The sequence below is a fragment of the Chenopodium quinoa genome, unplaced genomic scaffold (genome assembly GCF_001683475.1).
Source record: "Chenopodium quinoa cultivar QQ74 unplaced genomic scaffold, ASM168347v1, whole genome shotgun sequence".
NCBI lineage: Eukaryota > Viridiplantae > Streptophyta > Magnoliopsida > Caryophyllales > Amaranthaceae > Chenopodium > Chenopodium quinoa.
In genome coordinates this window covers 4,298,405-4,311,975 of record NW_018742651.1, presented here as the reverse complement: position 1 = coordinate 4,311,975, position 13,571 = coordinate 4,298,405, and the positions used below count along the sequence as shown (strand labels likewise).

Sequence of the window (13,571 nt, the reverse complement as noted above, 5' to 3'; positions counted from 1 at the left end):
ACTACTATTAGACCCATATCATAGACCAACCAAACTGGATTGACTGTTTTCTTAAAATAGATTTTCAAAAACAGAGAGAAGAGAACAGAAATTAAAACTATCCGCAACACTAAAACTTTCCACACTTTCACTTCATTCGATTACGATTCGACGTGAAAGGTACTCATCACCGGGTTTGGTTTTGGGGAGACACAAATTGGTGTCTACACCCAGTATACTCCCTTCGTGTTTTTTTAAGTGTTACAGTTTGATCGGCACATAGTTTTAGACAATATAATTGACTTAAATAAAATAAGAGGTAAATGGGGTAGTTGGAGTATTAAAAAACTATAAAAGAAAGATGATGGAGTTAATAATTTATTGAAAAGCAATGAATGTGAGAGGAAAGATATAATAAAAAGTAGTAGTGGGTTTGGGTGGGGACCATGAGAGGAGAGAGATATTATATTTTAATGTAGCTTTTCGCTAAAAAAGGAAGTGTAACACTTAAAAAAATACGGTCAAAAATGAAAAGTGTAACACTTAAAAAAACACGGAGGGAGTATGCCATCTAATTCTTATTAGCTGTTTACTTGACGGACACTTGGCAAAAAGTTAAAATGTAAAATTTCAATGTCTTGTTTTAGTTGATTAAAATATATCATAAATGGATGTAAAAATTAACATATTTTTTTTAATGTTATAATCTATTATATATATATATATAATATTGGAAGTCCTATCAATGATAAAACTCTAAAATAAATTTTTTATACTAAAAAAATCTATCTTATATCCACTTATCTATTTTATACATATGGAATATTAAAAGTCCTAGCATAAATCAAACTCTAAAATAAAATTTTATCCTAAAACTATCTTAAATTTTCTTATCTAATGTCATATGTGTCATATTTAAGCTTATTTGTCATATGTGGTGCGACACTTGGCAAAAAATTAGAACGCCAAGTGTCGTTGTCTCGTGGCCTGACTAAAAGTTTAGCTTTATATATTAGTTATATGATTAGGAGTAGAGGTGATCAATAGACAGGCTAGGCCGGGCCAAAGTAAAAAAAAATCTTCCCATGTATCGGGTCAGGCCAAACTTCGGGCCGGAAAATGTGTGGCTAAACCCGTACAAACTAGGCAGGCTATGTTGGCTTTTCGAGCCGGGCCAAAAATATCAACTGAAATTGCATAAAATTGATTTCCCAAGCCCGCCCAAAAATTTAAAAAAATCAGGCCGGACCCGATTTCAGGCCAAAAAAATTTGTCCAAAGCTCACTCAAAATCGGGTCAGGTCGGGGCGGGCCCAACTTGATCACCTATAATTAGGAGTTAATATAAAAAAAACATAAGATAATTATCTTCAAAACTCGTAGAATATATAATTATCATCTTGTTAATTACTCTACAACTCTCTATATAAAGAGTGTCGTTTCTAAGGTTAAATGAGGCTCTAATAAAACAAAATAAATCAACAAGACCCCGTACTATAAACACATATCAAAATCCTAACCCTTTGGAGAGAGGAATCAAGATATCTACGTGAGTTGTAACCCGTAAATTATCAATGAAATAATTGTTCCCATATATTTTTCTACCTCTTTAATTATATATTACAAGTTTAAATTTTTAATGGTTTACAACTAACTCCGTTAATTATTATAGTATTTTGTGTTACATAGAGGTATTATTTGTGAGACATAAAATATTCTTTGTTGCAAATAATAACTAACGGAGGTAATAGTACGATTCAACATTTCAACGTCAACTAATACATATTCAACGTAGGAGGTCATTTATTAGTATGTCATTTAACATAATTTTAGTTTTATAAGATAAAAAAAATTGATAGGTTTTAGTTGTAATGTGGAAGCTTCCAATATTTAAATTTTAAAAATGTTAAATATAATAGCTTAATAAAAAAAAGTCTTTTTTTTATAATTTAGGCAGGATTTTTTTTTATTAATAGAGAGACAAGTAAGCAATGGTGATGTCAGCATACTCTGTTTTAGTAATAGTTAATAGATAGAAGAAATTTTATAATGTTGATAGAAAAATTGTTTATGAAGGGATGTTTATGTAAATTACATCTAATATTTGGTTAATTGTTGTTTTCTCTCACCTCCTTGAACCTTTTAGTATTTTCAGATTTTCTTTCTCTTCCTTCAATCTTTTGTTGTTTTCTCTCTTCCTTCAACCTTTTATTGTTTTCTCTCTTCCTTCAACCTTCAATTTTAATTTCTTTCAATTTCAATTTCAATTTCAATGTTGGAGTATCAGCCTGCTGCTGACACTAGTTGGTATTGGAAGAAAATTTGTGAGATGAAGCAATCTTTGAGCAGTGTGTATGATATGAGGATGATTGGGCAGGATCCTTATAAAATAAGTAAAACTTATGCTCTTATGAAACCTACTCGGGAAAGAGATAGATGGAGTAACTTTGTCCGGGAAATATGGGCTATTCCAAAGCACCAATTCATTTCTTGGTTGGCTGTGCAGGGAAGATTGGCAACAAGGGATAGACTGCTCAAGTTTGGGGCTAATACCAAGACTGAGTGCTTACTCTGTGGTGATCATGCAGAGATTCATGAACATATGTTCTTTCAATGCAGTTACAACAAAAGATTTCTGCAGGATGTGGCTTCTGTTCTGACTGGTAAAGAGTTTTGTCAGACTTTAAGAGCAGCTAGAAGAAGGGATAAAGCAGGCAAGACCAGATTCCAGAAAGGAATTATCAGGATGGGATTGCTAGTAATGATTTACTGGATTTGGAAGGCAAGAAATACAACTCTTTGGGATCTTAAGATTTCCTGTATTCTTGTTATTGTAAATACTATAAAGTTTGCTATTAGAACTAGGCTGTTAGGTCTTAGTTCTAAGTACTTAAAAATTTCTAATAGGGATTTTATAGAGAAGCTTGTATAGGTGGCATCTCTTTGGGTTGTTAGGCTTTTCTTTTAGCCTTTTTGTTTGCTCCCTAAGGGGACTTGGTGTATAAGTGATGATTTTTTAATCAATAAAATCGCTTACTTACAAAAAAAAAAAAAAAAAAAAATCAATGGTGGAAAATGCCCCTTTTCACTATGACCCAAACAAGTGATATCCATGGAGGAAGAAAAGCTTACATACCCTCTAGGGTTAACCATGTTCGTTATTATCACTTTGTTATTTGGGTTTTCGTTTGCCACCGAGAATGGTAATACGAAGTCATATTTAATGGAAAAAGACAAACTCACCTACCCTTTAGGGTTAACCATGTCATTAATTTCTCCTTTTATTAATAAGATTTTTGTTTAATTTTTCTGGTTGTTTAATTCGCCAGAGAAAATAGTGTCAAACGGATTTGGAAGAGGAAGTGAAAGTGGGCAGAGATTGGAGGAAAAAGATATTGGTGGGCGGGAAGAAAAAATATGAACAAGAGGAAGAATATAAACATGAAAAAGGTAGGAGGAAGAAGAAAATGAATAGTGGCAAATGGTGAGTTAACGATGTTAACTCCAAAAATCTGTCCAACTTGTCATAGGGGACCACAAACAGTAAAAATATATTTTTAATCAAAAAACAGAATTTTCAATGTAATTTATTAACAAAAATGCCATTTGATAAACATAATTTGTTTATCAAGGTTATAAAATAAGACTTGTTCGTTAAATCAAAAGCTATTTTTATCCATATACAGTTAGAAGGTGTTTGTTTGGAGGGATAAAAAGAAGAGGATATGGATAAGAGGAAGGGGATTTAAATACTCTTTTGTTTGTTTAGGGGGATGGGGATAATTTAGGATATGAGCCGTGAGGATATGGATAAAAATTCAAGTTATCCCTCCAAAACAATAAAAATACATTTTTACCCTTAATGAAGAAAAGGAGGACAAAAGAGGATAAATATGAGTAAGGGTAGTTCAATAAATTTCTTGCTTATCCCCATATAATTTTTAATTCGTAACAAACAAAGGACAACATCATTTTTATCCATATCCCACCTACTAATCCTCCATCATAATCCCACCCTTTTATCCTCCTTATCCTTATCCCTCATACCAAACGCCTGTTACAAAGTGAGTGCTTGAATCAAAGGTATCCATGTGATATAATCTTTCTAATTCCATTTCGTTATTCCACCTAATTAATCTTGATGTGATTCATATTCTTCATTAAATCTATGTCTATAACAAATAACAAACTTATAGATTACACAAGTTATCACCACTAAAATTTAAAATTAGTACTTAAATTTTTTTTTATAATATTCGGTTATTTTTTATTCAACTTTTAAAATAGAAAACGGGAGAATCGGAAATGATTATTAACAATTTAAAGTTAAAGTTGCTATGAATCTACCCAACTCATAACTAACTAACAACTAATAAAGTTGTTTTTAGTGAATGAAAACATGGAGGTAGCTCGCAACATTATGACGATGGAGGATGAAGTTTTGATGGAAGATGAGATAAAATATTTATATAAAAAAGGTATGTTATTTCTTTCTTTATCGTGATTTAGTTTGGAAAAAAAATTCGTTAAAGGAAGTTTTCTACTTCTCGAGATCCAATTTTGAGAAACTCTCTTTAGGAGCTTACTTACGGTTCTTCTTAGCTTCTACCTTTTCTTAATTCCTATTCGGTTAGCTTGGATTCTATTTATTAGATGAATAAATTGCTTCGAAAGCGTGGTTAACCACTCTCTCGAAGTCTCGATGATTGATGCAGAATGAAAGATGTGTTTTTAAAGGAGTTTTCACTTTAATTTTTGCTACCCATTCGCTTTAATTTATATACATCTAGACAAGAAATTTATGTTGTATTACTATCATATTAAAGAGCCATGTGTTACAATCTTGTATTTCATTGTAATTATATTTATTTAATTAGTTAATGGGCTCATTGTTTGACCATTGCTAAGGATGTTAATTCGGCGGTGAAAGCCACATCCCAGCCCAAGTTGGATTCAAGCTTGGTGGCTAGGATGGGGTTAATTTTTGAACCCATCGTGAGGGAAGGATTTTAAGTTGTGCCCACCCCATACCCGCCTCGCCCCATACCTACTTTGCCCTACCATCCCCACAATTAGATATAGTTTTACTTATTTTTAACTTTTATTTACATCATTTATAGCACAAGAAATTTATTTGTGATGTTTAGATGTATTTATTCCCCCCTCCCTTTTTTTTTAATAATTGAAGAGCTAATTAACAATTTTACTAATATTTTTGGGGTCATTATAATTTTTTATCTTTTAATATATTGTTTTTAAATGAGGTGTGATTTGGAAATTTTATGGGTGATGGGGTGAGAAAAGCGTGGAAGGAAGTGGTGGACACCTATGTGAGGGATGGGGGAAGGATGTTTTAATTCTATACCTAGTGGGGCGAGGATGGAAATGAAATTATGAGACCAAGATGAGGATAGTAATAACAAAATTGCCCCTCTCCATTGACATCTTGCAATCTTGCATGAGTGTTACACATTAGAGGTTAGTTGTAAGTTGGGCTTGTAAGTACAATACTTAGTAAAAATATGATACTTACAAGTATGTTCCTCTTTCTCTCTCAATATTGTCTAATATATGATATTTATAAACCAATATTTGAGTATAATAATCTAATTTCTAATACTTTTAATCTAATATCTAATAATTATAATCTAATTTCTGACAATTACAATCTAATATCTGATAATTATAAACTAATAACTAACTATTATAATCTAATTTCTGACAATTAAAACCTATTATCCGACACTTATAATCTAATATCTAATAATTATAAACTAATATCTGACCATTATTATCTAGTTTGTGATACTTTTAATCTAATATCTGATATTCATAACTTATCTAATTTCTGATAATTAAGAATTTTATTTTTTTCTATTTGTATGACCGGACTCACGTGAGTTCGTTCTACACAATACTTTCACATGCTTTGTATGTTGCAAACAAATGAGTATTTTGTGTTAAATCCTATTCTCTTCATCTTAATAATAAAAAAAAAATCTATTTAGTAAAAGTATTTTCGCTTCTATAAAAATAATTTCAATTTAGTAAAAATTAGTTCAATTAAAAACAATTAATTATTTTTGCCTTAAAAAAATCCTACAAAAGAAAAAAAAATGAAGAATTAATAAAATAATTTAAGTTTCATTATTTGGCAAATAAGGCCAAAATTATTCAAATTTTTCGGCAAAATAAAGTTTTTTTGGTGCTTAGAGAGCCACAAGGGCAGGGGTGAGAATCGATCATAGGATCTATTGGAACCGGGAGGAAAACTCCAACAACTTAAGCTATCACTCTCTTGAGACAAAGGCTATGTTTAAATAAGCTCATTCAAGGTGTTTGGTGGGAAGCTTATTTGAAGAGCTTATTCCACTAAATAAGCTCTTTTTGAAAAAGCTTCTTTTAAGAGCTTTTTCAATTATCTTATTCATTAATTTATGGTGAAATGACATTTATAAACCCATTTAATTTAAAATCATACCTAAATTACCTACCACACAATTAGCTTATTGATCATTTCACATACTCAACCAAATATAAGATATCAGCTATTTACCAAACAATTTTATACAGTTAGCAAATAAAATAAATTAGTTAAATCAGTTAATACAATCAGCTAGTCAAAATCATATAAGATAATCAGTTTCACCTTTCAACTTTAAACTATTCACCGAACACGACCAAAATAAAGTTGAACCTCAAAGTGTAAGGTTGAGCCTCTGCATGATTAAATTGGCCGCAAGATTTAAACTCGTGTCAAGCTTCTAAAAAGCCCATTTGAGGTGGCCCCAATAAAGGAAGATTTTTTTTTTCTTTTTAAGGAAAAATAAAGTGGATTGCTATTCGTCGGTCCCAATTTATATAGTAACGCTCTCATTTTAAGTTGAATGGACAAATATGCCCTTTATACAAGTTGTACTATAAAAAGGACTTTGTTCTCTACATGGACACATTCTATCAAACGGTCCTTTCAAAGTAGTACGACGTGAATATCCCGAGTCCATCACATCGGTTTAATAATAGTAGTGGATCTTGAGTTCCTTTTCCAGAATTTTTTAATATTAAATAAATTACTGCTTTTTATTAATTTCGATTGTTGTTGTGATTAAGTTTTTGATAATTAATGTAATTTTTATTGTTTTGTAGTAGTAATATGAATATTTTTTGTAACACTGTTGTTGTTGTTGTTGTTGTTGTTGCTGCTGCTGCTTTGTAGTAGTAATATAATTATTTTTTGAAACCTTATACTACTACTACTACTACTACCACTACTACTACCACTACTACTACCACTACTACTACCACTACTACTACCACTACTACTACCACTACTACTACCACTACTACTACCACTACTACCACCACTACTACCACCACTACTACCACCACTACTACCACCACTACTACCACCACTACTACTACTACTACTACTACTACTACTGCTCCTACTGCTACTACTACTACTACTGCTCCTACTGCTCCTACTGCTACTACTGCTCCTACTGCTACTACTGCTCCTACTGCTACTACTGCTCCTACTGCTCCTACTGCTACTACTGCTCCTACTGCTACTACTGCTCCTACTACTACTACTGCTACTACTACTACTGCTCCTACTACTCCTGCTCCTACTACTACTGCTCCTACTACTACTACACTACTACTGATTAGGGGATTTTTATCCACCAATCACCGTCTGACAAGTGGACCAACCAGGTTCCGCCACGTGTCCTTCACGAAGGCCAACAGGAACCTGCCACGTGTCAATCACAGATACGTCCTCTACGGACCAATTTAGACACGCCACGTGTCCACCCATGCCAAATGGGAAAACCGGCCATCAAGGCCCAATCCAGTCTAGAGGCCCGATCAGCCCTAGGTTTACCTTAAACCTAGAGAGTTGCACGCTTCTCAAGGCTATAAATACTCAATTAATCCTCATTAATCAGGGGATCGAATAATCAAGAAATCAAGCAGAGAAGAACAGAGTTATTAACAACCGGCTAATCTCGCTAACGACGCAGATTACCAACACTAAGCACTCTCACCTAGAGAGATCTCATTACTTTAATTTCTGTATTGATTACTCCTTAATCAGGTACTAACTTGACCGTTGGAGGCGGAGCTCTCAGGAGTCTCCGTTATTTTGCAGGTACAGGCGTCCGGTTCCAGTCTCGGAATTGTAACTCTCCCGCAGGACATCAGAAAACCCCGAAACATTTGGCGCCGTCTGTGGGGAGAGTACTTCAGAGATGGCATCCAAGTCTGTACCGACTCCAGAAGAGAGGCGTCCCCTAGACGACCCTCAAGTTCAGTCGGACCATGATACCGAAAGTGAATTTGAAGTTGAAACTCATACAGCTCCAGACGGGACCCTAAGGGCCCGACGTACCCGTCATACCGAAAGGAGGGAACGGGAGCATCTTCAAACAGGAAGCGAGCCAGCAGGCGCACCGCTTGCTCGGCAACAGCCGACTGATGGGTCTGCTCCCATCACAAGGAACGAACTCATGACCTTCATGAGGGACTTCAAGGGAGAGATCCAAGAGTTGATCAACAAAAAACCGCCTGCTTCAGTCAAAGAGCAGTCGGCCAAGAAACCTTCCACTTCACCGAAGAGGAAGCCAGTTCAAGGGCGAGAGGCGACTCCCCATCCTAAATCCAAGAAGCGGGAGCCGCCTGCTCTTGATTTCACAAAACTCCGTTATCCTACGGGAAATAGGAAACCGGTTCGTCATATTCAGGCGGACGGGTCAAAGCAAACGTTCACAGATGCTCGGCACCTGCTAGAGCAGAAGAAGAGTGACCGATTATCAGAGTCGGCTTCTACTTCAAATCTTCAGGACAGTTTGCGAAATGCCTCGATGAGGCATACTCAGTCGTACCATGAGAGTCAGTCAGGCGGCACCTCCCGTCAGTCCGGCTTTCATAGTGCCCAGGCGGTACCAAACTTACCATTTGTGCCGCAACAACAGTATTTTATGCAGCCACCTCCATTTGGTGGACCTGCAGCAAAAAACGTCCAACCTATGGACTGGCAGCTACGGCTGCTTAGACTTGGTGAACAGCCGTCGGCCTTCTCCAAGGAAATTACTGAAGCCGCTCAGCCGGCCAAAGTAAAAAATGTTCTAGTAGGCGCCTATGACGGCACTACTAACCCAGAAGACCATCTGATGGCATTCACCAACCTGATGTACCTTCAAGGGTTAGATGATCCCACTTGGTGCAAGTGTTTCCCAGCGACTCTCAAGGGAATTGCACAGCAATGGTTCGGCAACCTGCCGACTGGTTGTGTAAACAACTTCAGGACGCTTGCTTACTTATTTGCCTCAAACTTTGCTATGAACATCCCTGCGAAGAAAACGACCCTTGATTTGGGAACAATTCAGCAGGGCGAGAAGGAGGGGCTTCGTTCTTACATCAGGCGGTTCAACCTGATGAGAATACAGATTCAAGGGTTACCGGATGAGGTAGCTTATACTGACTTTTTTAGAGGTCTCAAAGACGGGTCTACCTTTAAATTTGATTTAGTTCGAAAAAGGGTGGCGACTCTTCAAGAGGCCTTGATTGAAGCAGAAGCCTATATACAGGCGACTGATCTGTGTACGATAAAACAGTCGGACGGGAAGAGGTTCGACAAAAGAGAGGGACGACTGAAACAGTCGTCCAACAAAGATGAGAAAAGAAAAGAGGTCTGGGCGGCTGATTCCTCTAAACAGCCGGCCCAGAAAAAGAAAAAAGAATTCAAACCATACTCCCCAAAGTATGTGTTTAACAAGGATAACCAGTTTATCCTAAAAGAAATAAAGGGACGGCTCTCAATTGAGAAGCCGCTCCCCATGAAGGGTTCTGCGAGCAACCGGAACCAAGACAAAATCTGTGCTTATCATGATGACGTTGGTCATCACACCAATGACTGCATCAGTCTCATGCGGTACCTAGACCGCTTGGCTGATCAAGGTGATCTTGACACTTATGTCAAGAAATCTACAGGGAACACTTCCTCAAAAAAGCAGTCGGCCAAAAAGAATCAACAGGCCGACAGTTCCGATACAGATGATGCAGTCGTCTACACTATTGCAGGCGGCTTCTCAGGAGGCGGCCCCACTATTAGGGGCAACAAAGATAATATAAGGCGGTTAGATGTAAATTCCGTTCACCAAGAACAGCCGTCCAAATATACATTTCCTGAGATTGTCATCACTGAAGAGGATCTAGGAGGAATAAGGGGGCCGCATGACGACCCTCTCGTTATTGAATGTAAAGTGGCCAACCAGAGAGTTGGCCGAATTCTTATAGATACCGGGAGCTCCTCAGATCTCATCAGCAGCAAATGTCTGTCAAAACTGAAATATCAGACGGACTGCATACATCCGGCCTCCCACCCTTTAATAGGTTTTGGAGGAGGAGTCGTCCACCCACTGGGACGAGTAGATCTACCCATTCGCCTGGGCGAAAAAGGGGAAGGACGACACATGGTAGTCCGATTCCTAGTAGTAGAGGAACTCTCGGCCTACAACATGATTCTGGGTCGACCAACCCTGAATAATTCCAAGGCTGTTATAATCCCGTCACTTATGCTGCTTAAGTTTGAAAGGGATAATGGAACAGACGGCTCCCTAAGGGGAGATCAGAGGATGGCCCGAGAGTGCTATCTCTCGGATGTCAAGCCCACTGTTATGGCCACTGGGTCAAGTGGAGAAAAAACAGACCTTGACAACGTCAAGGAGAGTGCGCCTGTTCAAGAAACAGGCGACAAAAAGAGAAAGGCGCCCCAGACAGAGTCCGCAAGAAAAGCAAGAAAATAGCAATCATTGGCAGAGGACCGGCCGGATGAGTTCCGCCCTCAGCCGGCTGGTGAGCATGCGGACCTGATATTAGACGACTCTCGTCCTGACCGAACAGTCAAAGTTGGGACGACTGCTCTGAGAAACCTTGGTGATGACTTTCACAACCTGTTGAAAGAATACAAGGACATCTTTGCATTTGAAGTCCATGAAATGCCAGGCATTAGTCCTGATCTGGCAGTACATAAACTCGCTGTGGATCCGAAAAAGAAGCCGGTACGGCAAAAGAAGCGGAACCATGGTGAAGAAAGAAGTCAGGCGGCAGCCGCCGAAGTCAAAAAATTACTTGATGCAGGGTTCATTCGGCAATGTTACTTCCCAGATTGGGTTGCAAATGTGGTGCTTGTTAAAAAGCCGAATGGCACCTGGCGAATGTGTGTAGACTACACAGACTTGAACAAGGCGTGCCCCAAAGACAGTTACCCTCTGCCTAAAATTGATAACCTGGTCAACTCAACAGCCGGCCATGCCTTGATGAGTTTTATGGACGCCTATTCTGGTTTTCATCAAATTCCTTTATGGAAGAAGGATCAGGAGAAGACGGCCTTCGTCACAGATCAGGGATTATACTGTTACACGGTCATGCCGTTTGGTCTTAAGAATGCCCCGGCTACCTTCCAACGAATGATAAACACAGTGTTCTTTGATCAGATTGGGAGAAACGTCGAGGCATATATTGATGATATGATTGTCAAGACTAAACTTCAGAAAGATCATCTGACGGACCTCCGAGAAACTTTCGCCACACTCAGGCGGCACCATGTCATGCTCAATCCCAAGAAATGTGTATTTGGAGTTGAGTCTGGGAAATTTCTCGGATCCCTTATCAACCAGAGAGGAATAGAGGCGAACCCTGAGAAGGTACAGGCGGTCATTGACATGCAGTCGCCTCGTACCGTCCGAGAGGTTCAGAAGTTAACAGGTTGTCTGGCGGCCTTGGGAAGATTTCTAAGCCGATCAGGCGACAAATGCCTATACTTTTTCCAGGCAATTAAGAAAAAGGCAAGGTTTGAATGGGGGCCGGATGCTGAGGCCGCCTTCCAGAAATTAAAGGTTCACTTGCATTCCTTGCCGAGGCTGGTCAGCCCTTTGCCCAAAGAAAATCTCTACATGTACCTGGCCGTCTCTGATCATGCGTTAAGCGCTGTGCTCCTTGCTGAAAGGGACGGCTGTCAACTCCCGGTCTACTTTGTCAGTCACGTACTGAAAAATGCCGAGTTGAGGTATCCCCTAGTGGAGAAATTTGGTCTTGCACTCTTCATGGCTGTTAAAAAATTGAAGCCCTACTTTTTGGCACATGCAGTCGTTGTGTATACCGACCAACCAATCAAGCGGCCCCTTACCATCATGGAGTCGTCAGGACGAATGATCAAATGGGCCATAGAAATACAGAGCCTCGAAGTTACTTTCGAGCCTAGAAAAGCAGTGAAGGGGCAAGCCTTTGCTGACTTTATTGTAGAGATGACTCGTCCTCCTGACTCTCAAGTTCCAGACCAAGTCTGGAAGGTATATGTGGACGGAAGCTCTACTTCAAATGGTTGTGGAGCAGGCGTCGTATGTCAATCTCCAGAGGGCGACAAGTTCGAGTATGCTCTACGCTTCAGTTTTCAGGCTTCAAACAATGAGGCAGAATATGAAGCTTTACTAGCTGGGATCCGCATGTGTAAGGCGGCAGGGGCAAGAAAAATAGACGCCTGTTCTGATTCACAATTGATAGTGAGTCAGTACAACGGCGAATACGAAGCAACACATCCGGCCATGATCAAGTATTTACAGGCGGTCCGACAAGCAGTCGGCTCCCTTGAGGATTTCCATCTGATCCAAGTGCCGAGATCAGAAAACAACCAGGCAGATGCACTTTCGAAATTAGCATCATCCGCCTCCTCCGATACTCCTCGAACTGTTTTTTGGGAAGTAATGGAGAAGAGAAGCATCGAGGAAAACCTTATTGGAATCCTAGACAGAAGCTCAACCTGGATGGATTCAATCAGGGCATATCTGACAAACGGTACACTGCCGGATGATCCTCAACAGGCGGCAGCACTGAAAAAACGAGCCTCCTGTTTTGAAATGATACAGGGAGAACTTCACAAGAGGGGGCACCTTCAACCCTTCTTAAAGTGTGTTACTCCTGAAAAGGGACGAGAGATACTAGATGATCTTCACTCTGGTTTCTGTGCTTCCCATATAGGTGGTAGGATGCTTGCTCAAAGGGCAAGGCGGCAGGGCTACTTTTGGCCTACTTTGGAAGCAGATGCAATGGAGATGGTGAAAAAATGTGACAAGTGCCAAAGGTTTGGCAAATTAATTCACCGTCCGGCTACTGACCTCACTACCATTCACAGCCCACTACCGTTTGCTAAGTGGGGCATGGACATTCTGGGTCCATATACGCCTGCTACAGGCGGCAGAAGGTATATACTTGTTGCCGTTGACTACTTCACTAAATGGGTAGAGGCGGAGGCTGTAAAGGGAATCAAGACGAAAGATGTAATTTCATTCATTTGGAAAAACGTCATCACTCGGTTCGGGGTTCCCATGTCTATGGTTTTTGATAATGGTCCCCAATTTGAGACGCCTGTTCTCAAAAGCTGGTTGGGAGACCAAGGAATTGCACATTACTTCGCATCTGTCGGCCGTCCCCAAGCAAACGGCCAGGTAGAAGCCTTTAATAAAATCATATCAGACGGTCTCAAGAAAAAGATTGAACGAGCAGGCGGCCTATGGGCAGATGAACTACCACATG

At 39.0% G+C, this 13,571-nt stretch overlaps 1 protein-coding gene across 1 annotated transcript; it reads left to right on the top strand.

Moving 5' to 3' along the window:
• The first annotated feature begins 2,250 nt into the window (after window positions 1-2,250).
• Window positions 2,251-2,910, top strand: LOC110722186. Its single transcript, XM_021901453.1, has one exon. It carries the CDS (start codon window positions 2,251-2,253, stop codon window positions 2,908-2,910), a length of 660 nt encoding a protein of 219 aa, XP_021757145.1.
• The last annotated feature ends 10,661 nt before the right edge of the window (window positions 2,911-13,571 follow it).

Excerpts from the sequence above, each read along its gene's own strand:
- LOC110722186 (XM_021901453.1), top strand. The coding sequence starts at position 2,251 with ATGTTGGAGTATCAGCCTGCTGCTGACACTAGTTGGTATTGGAAGAAA.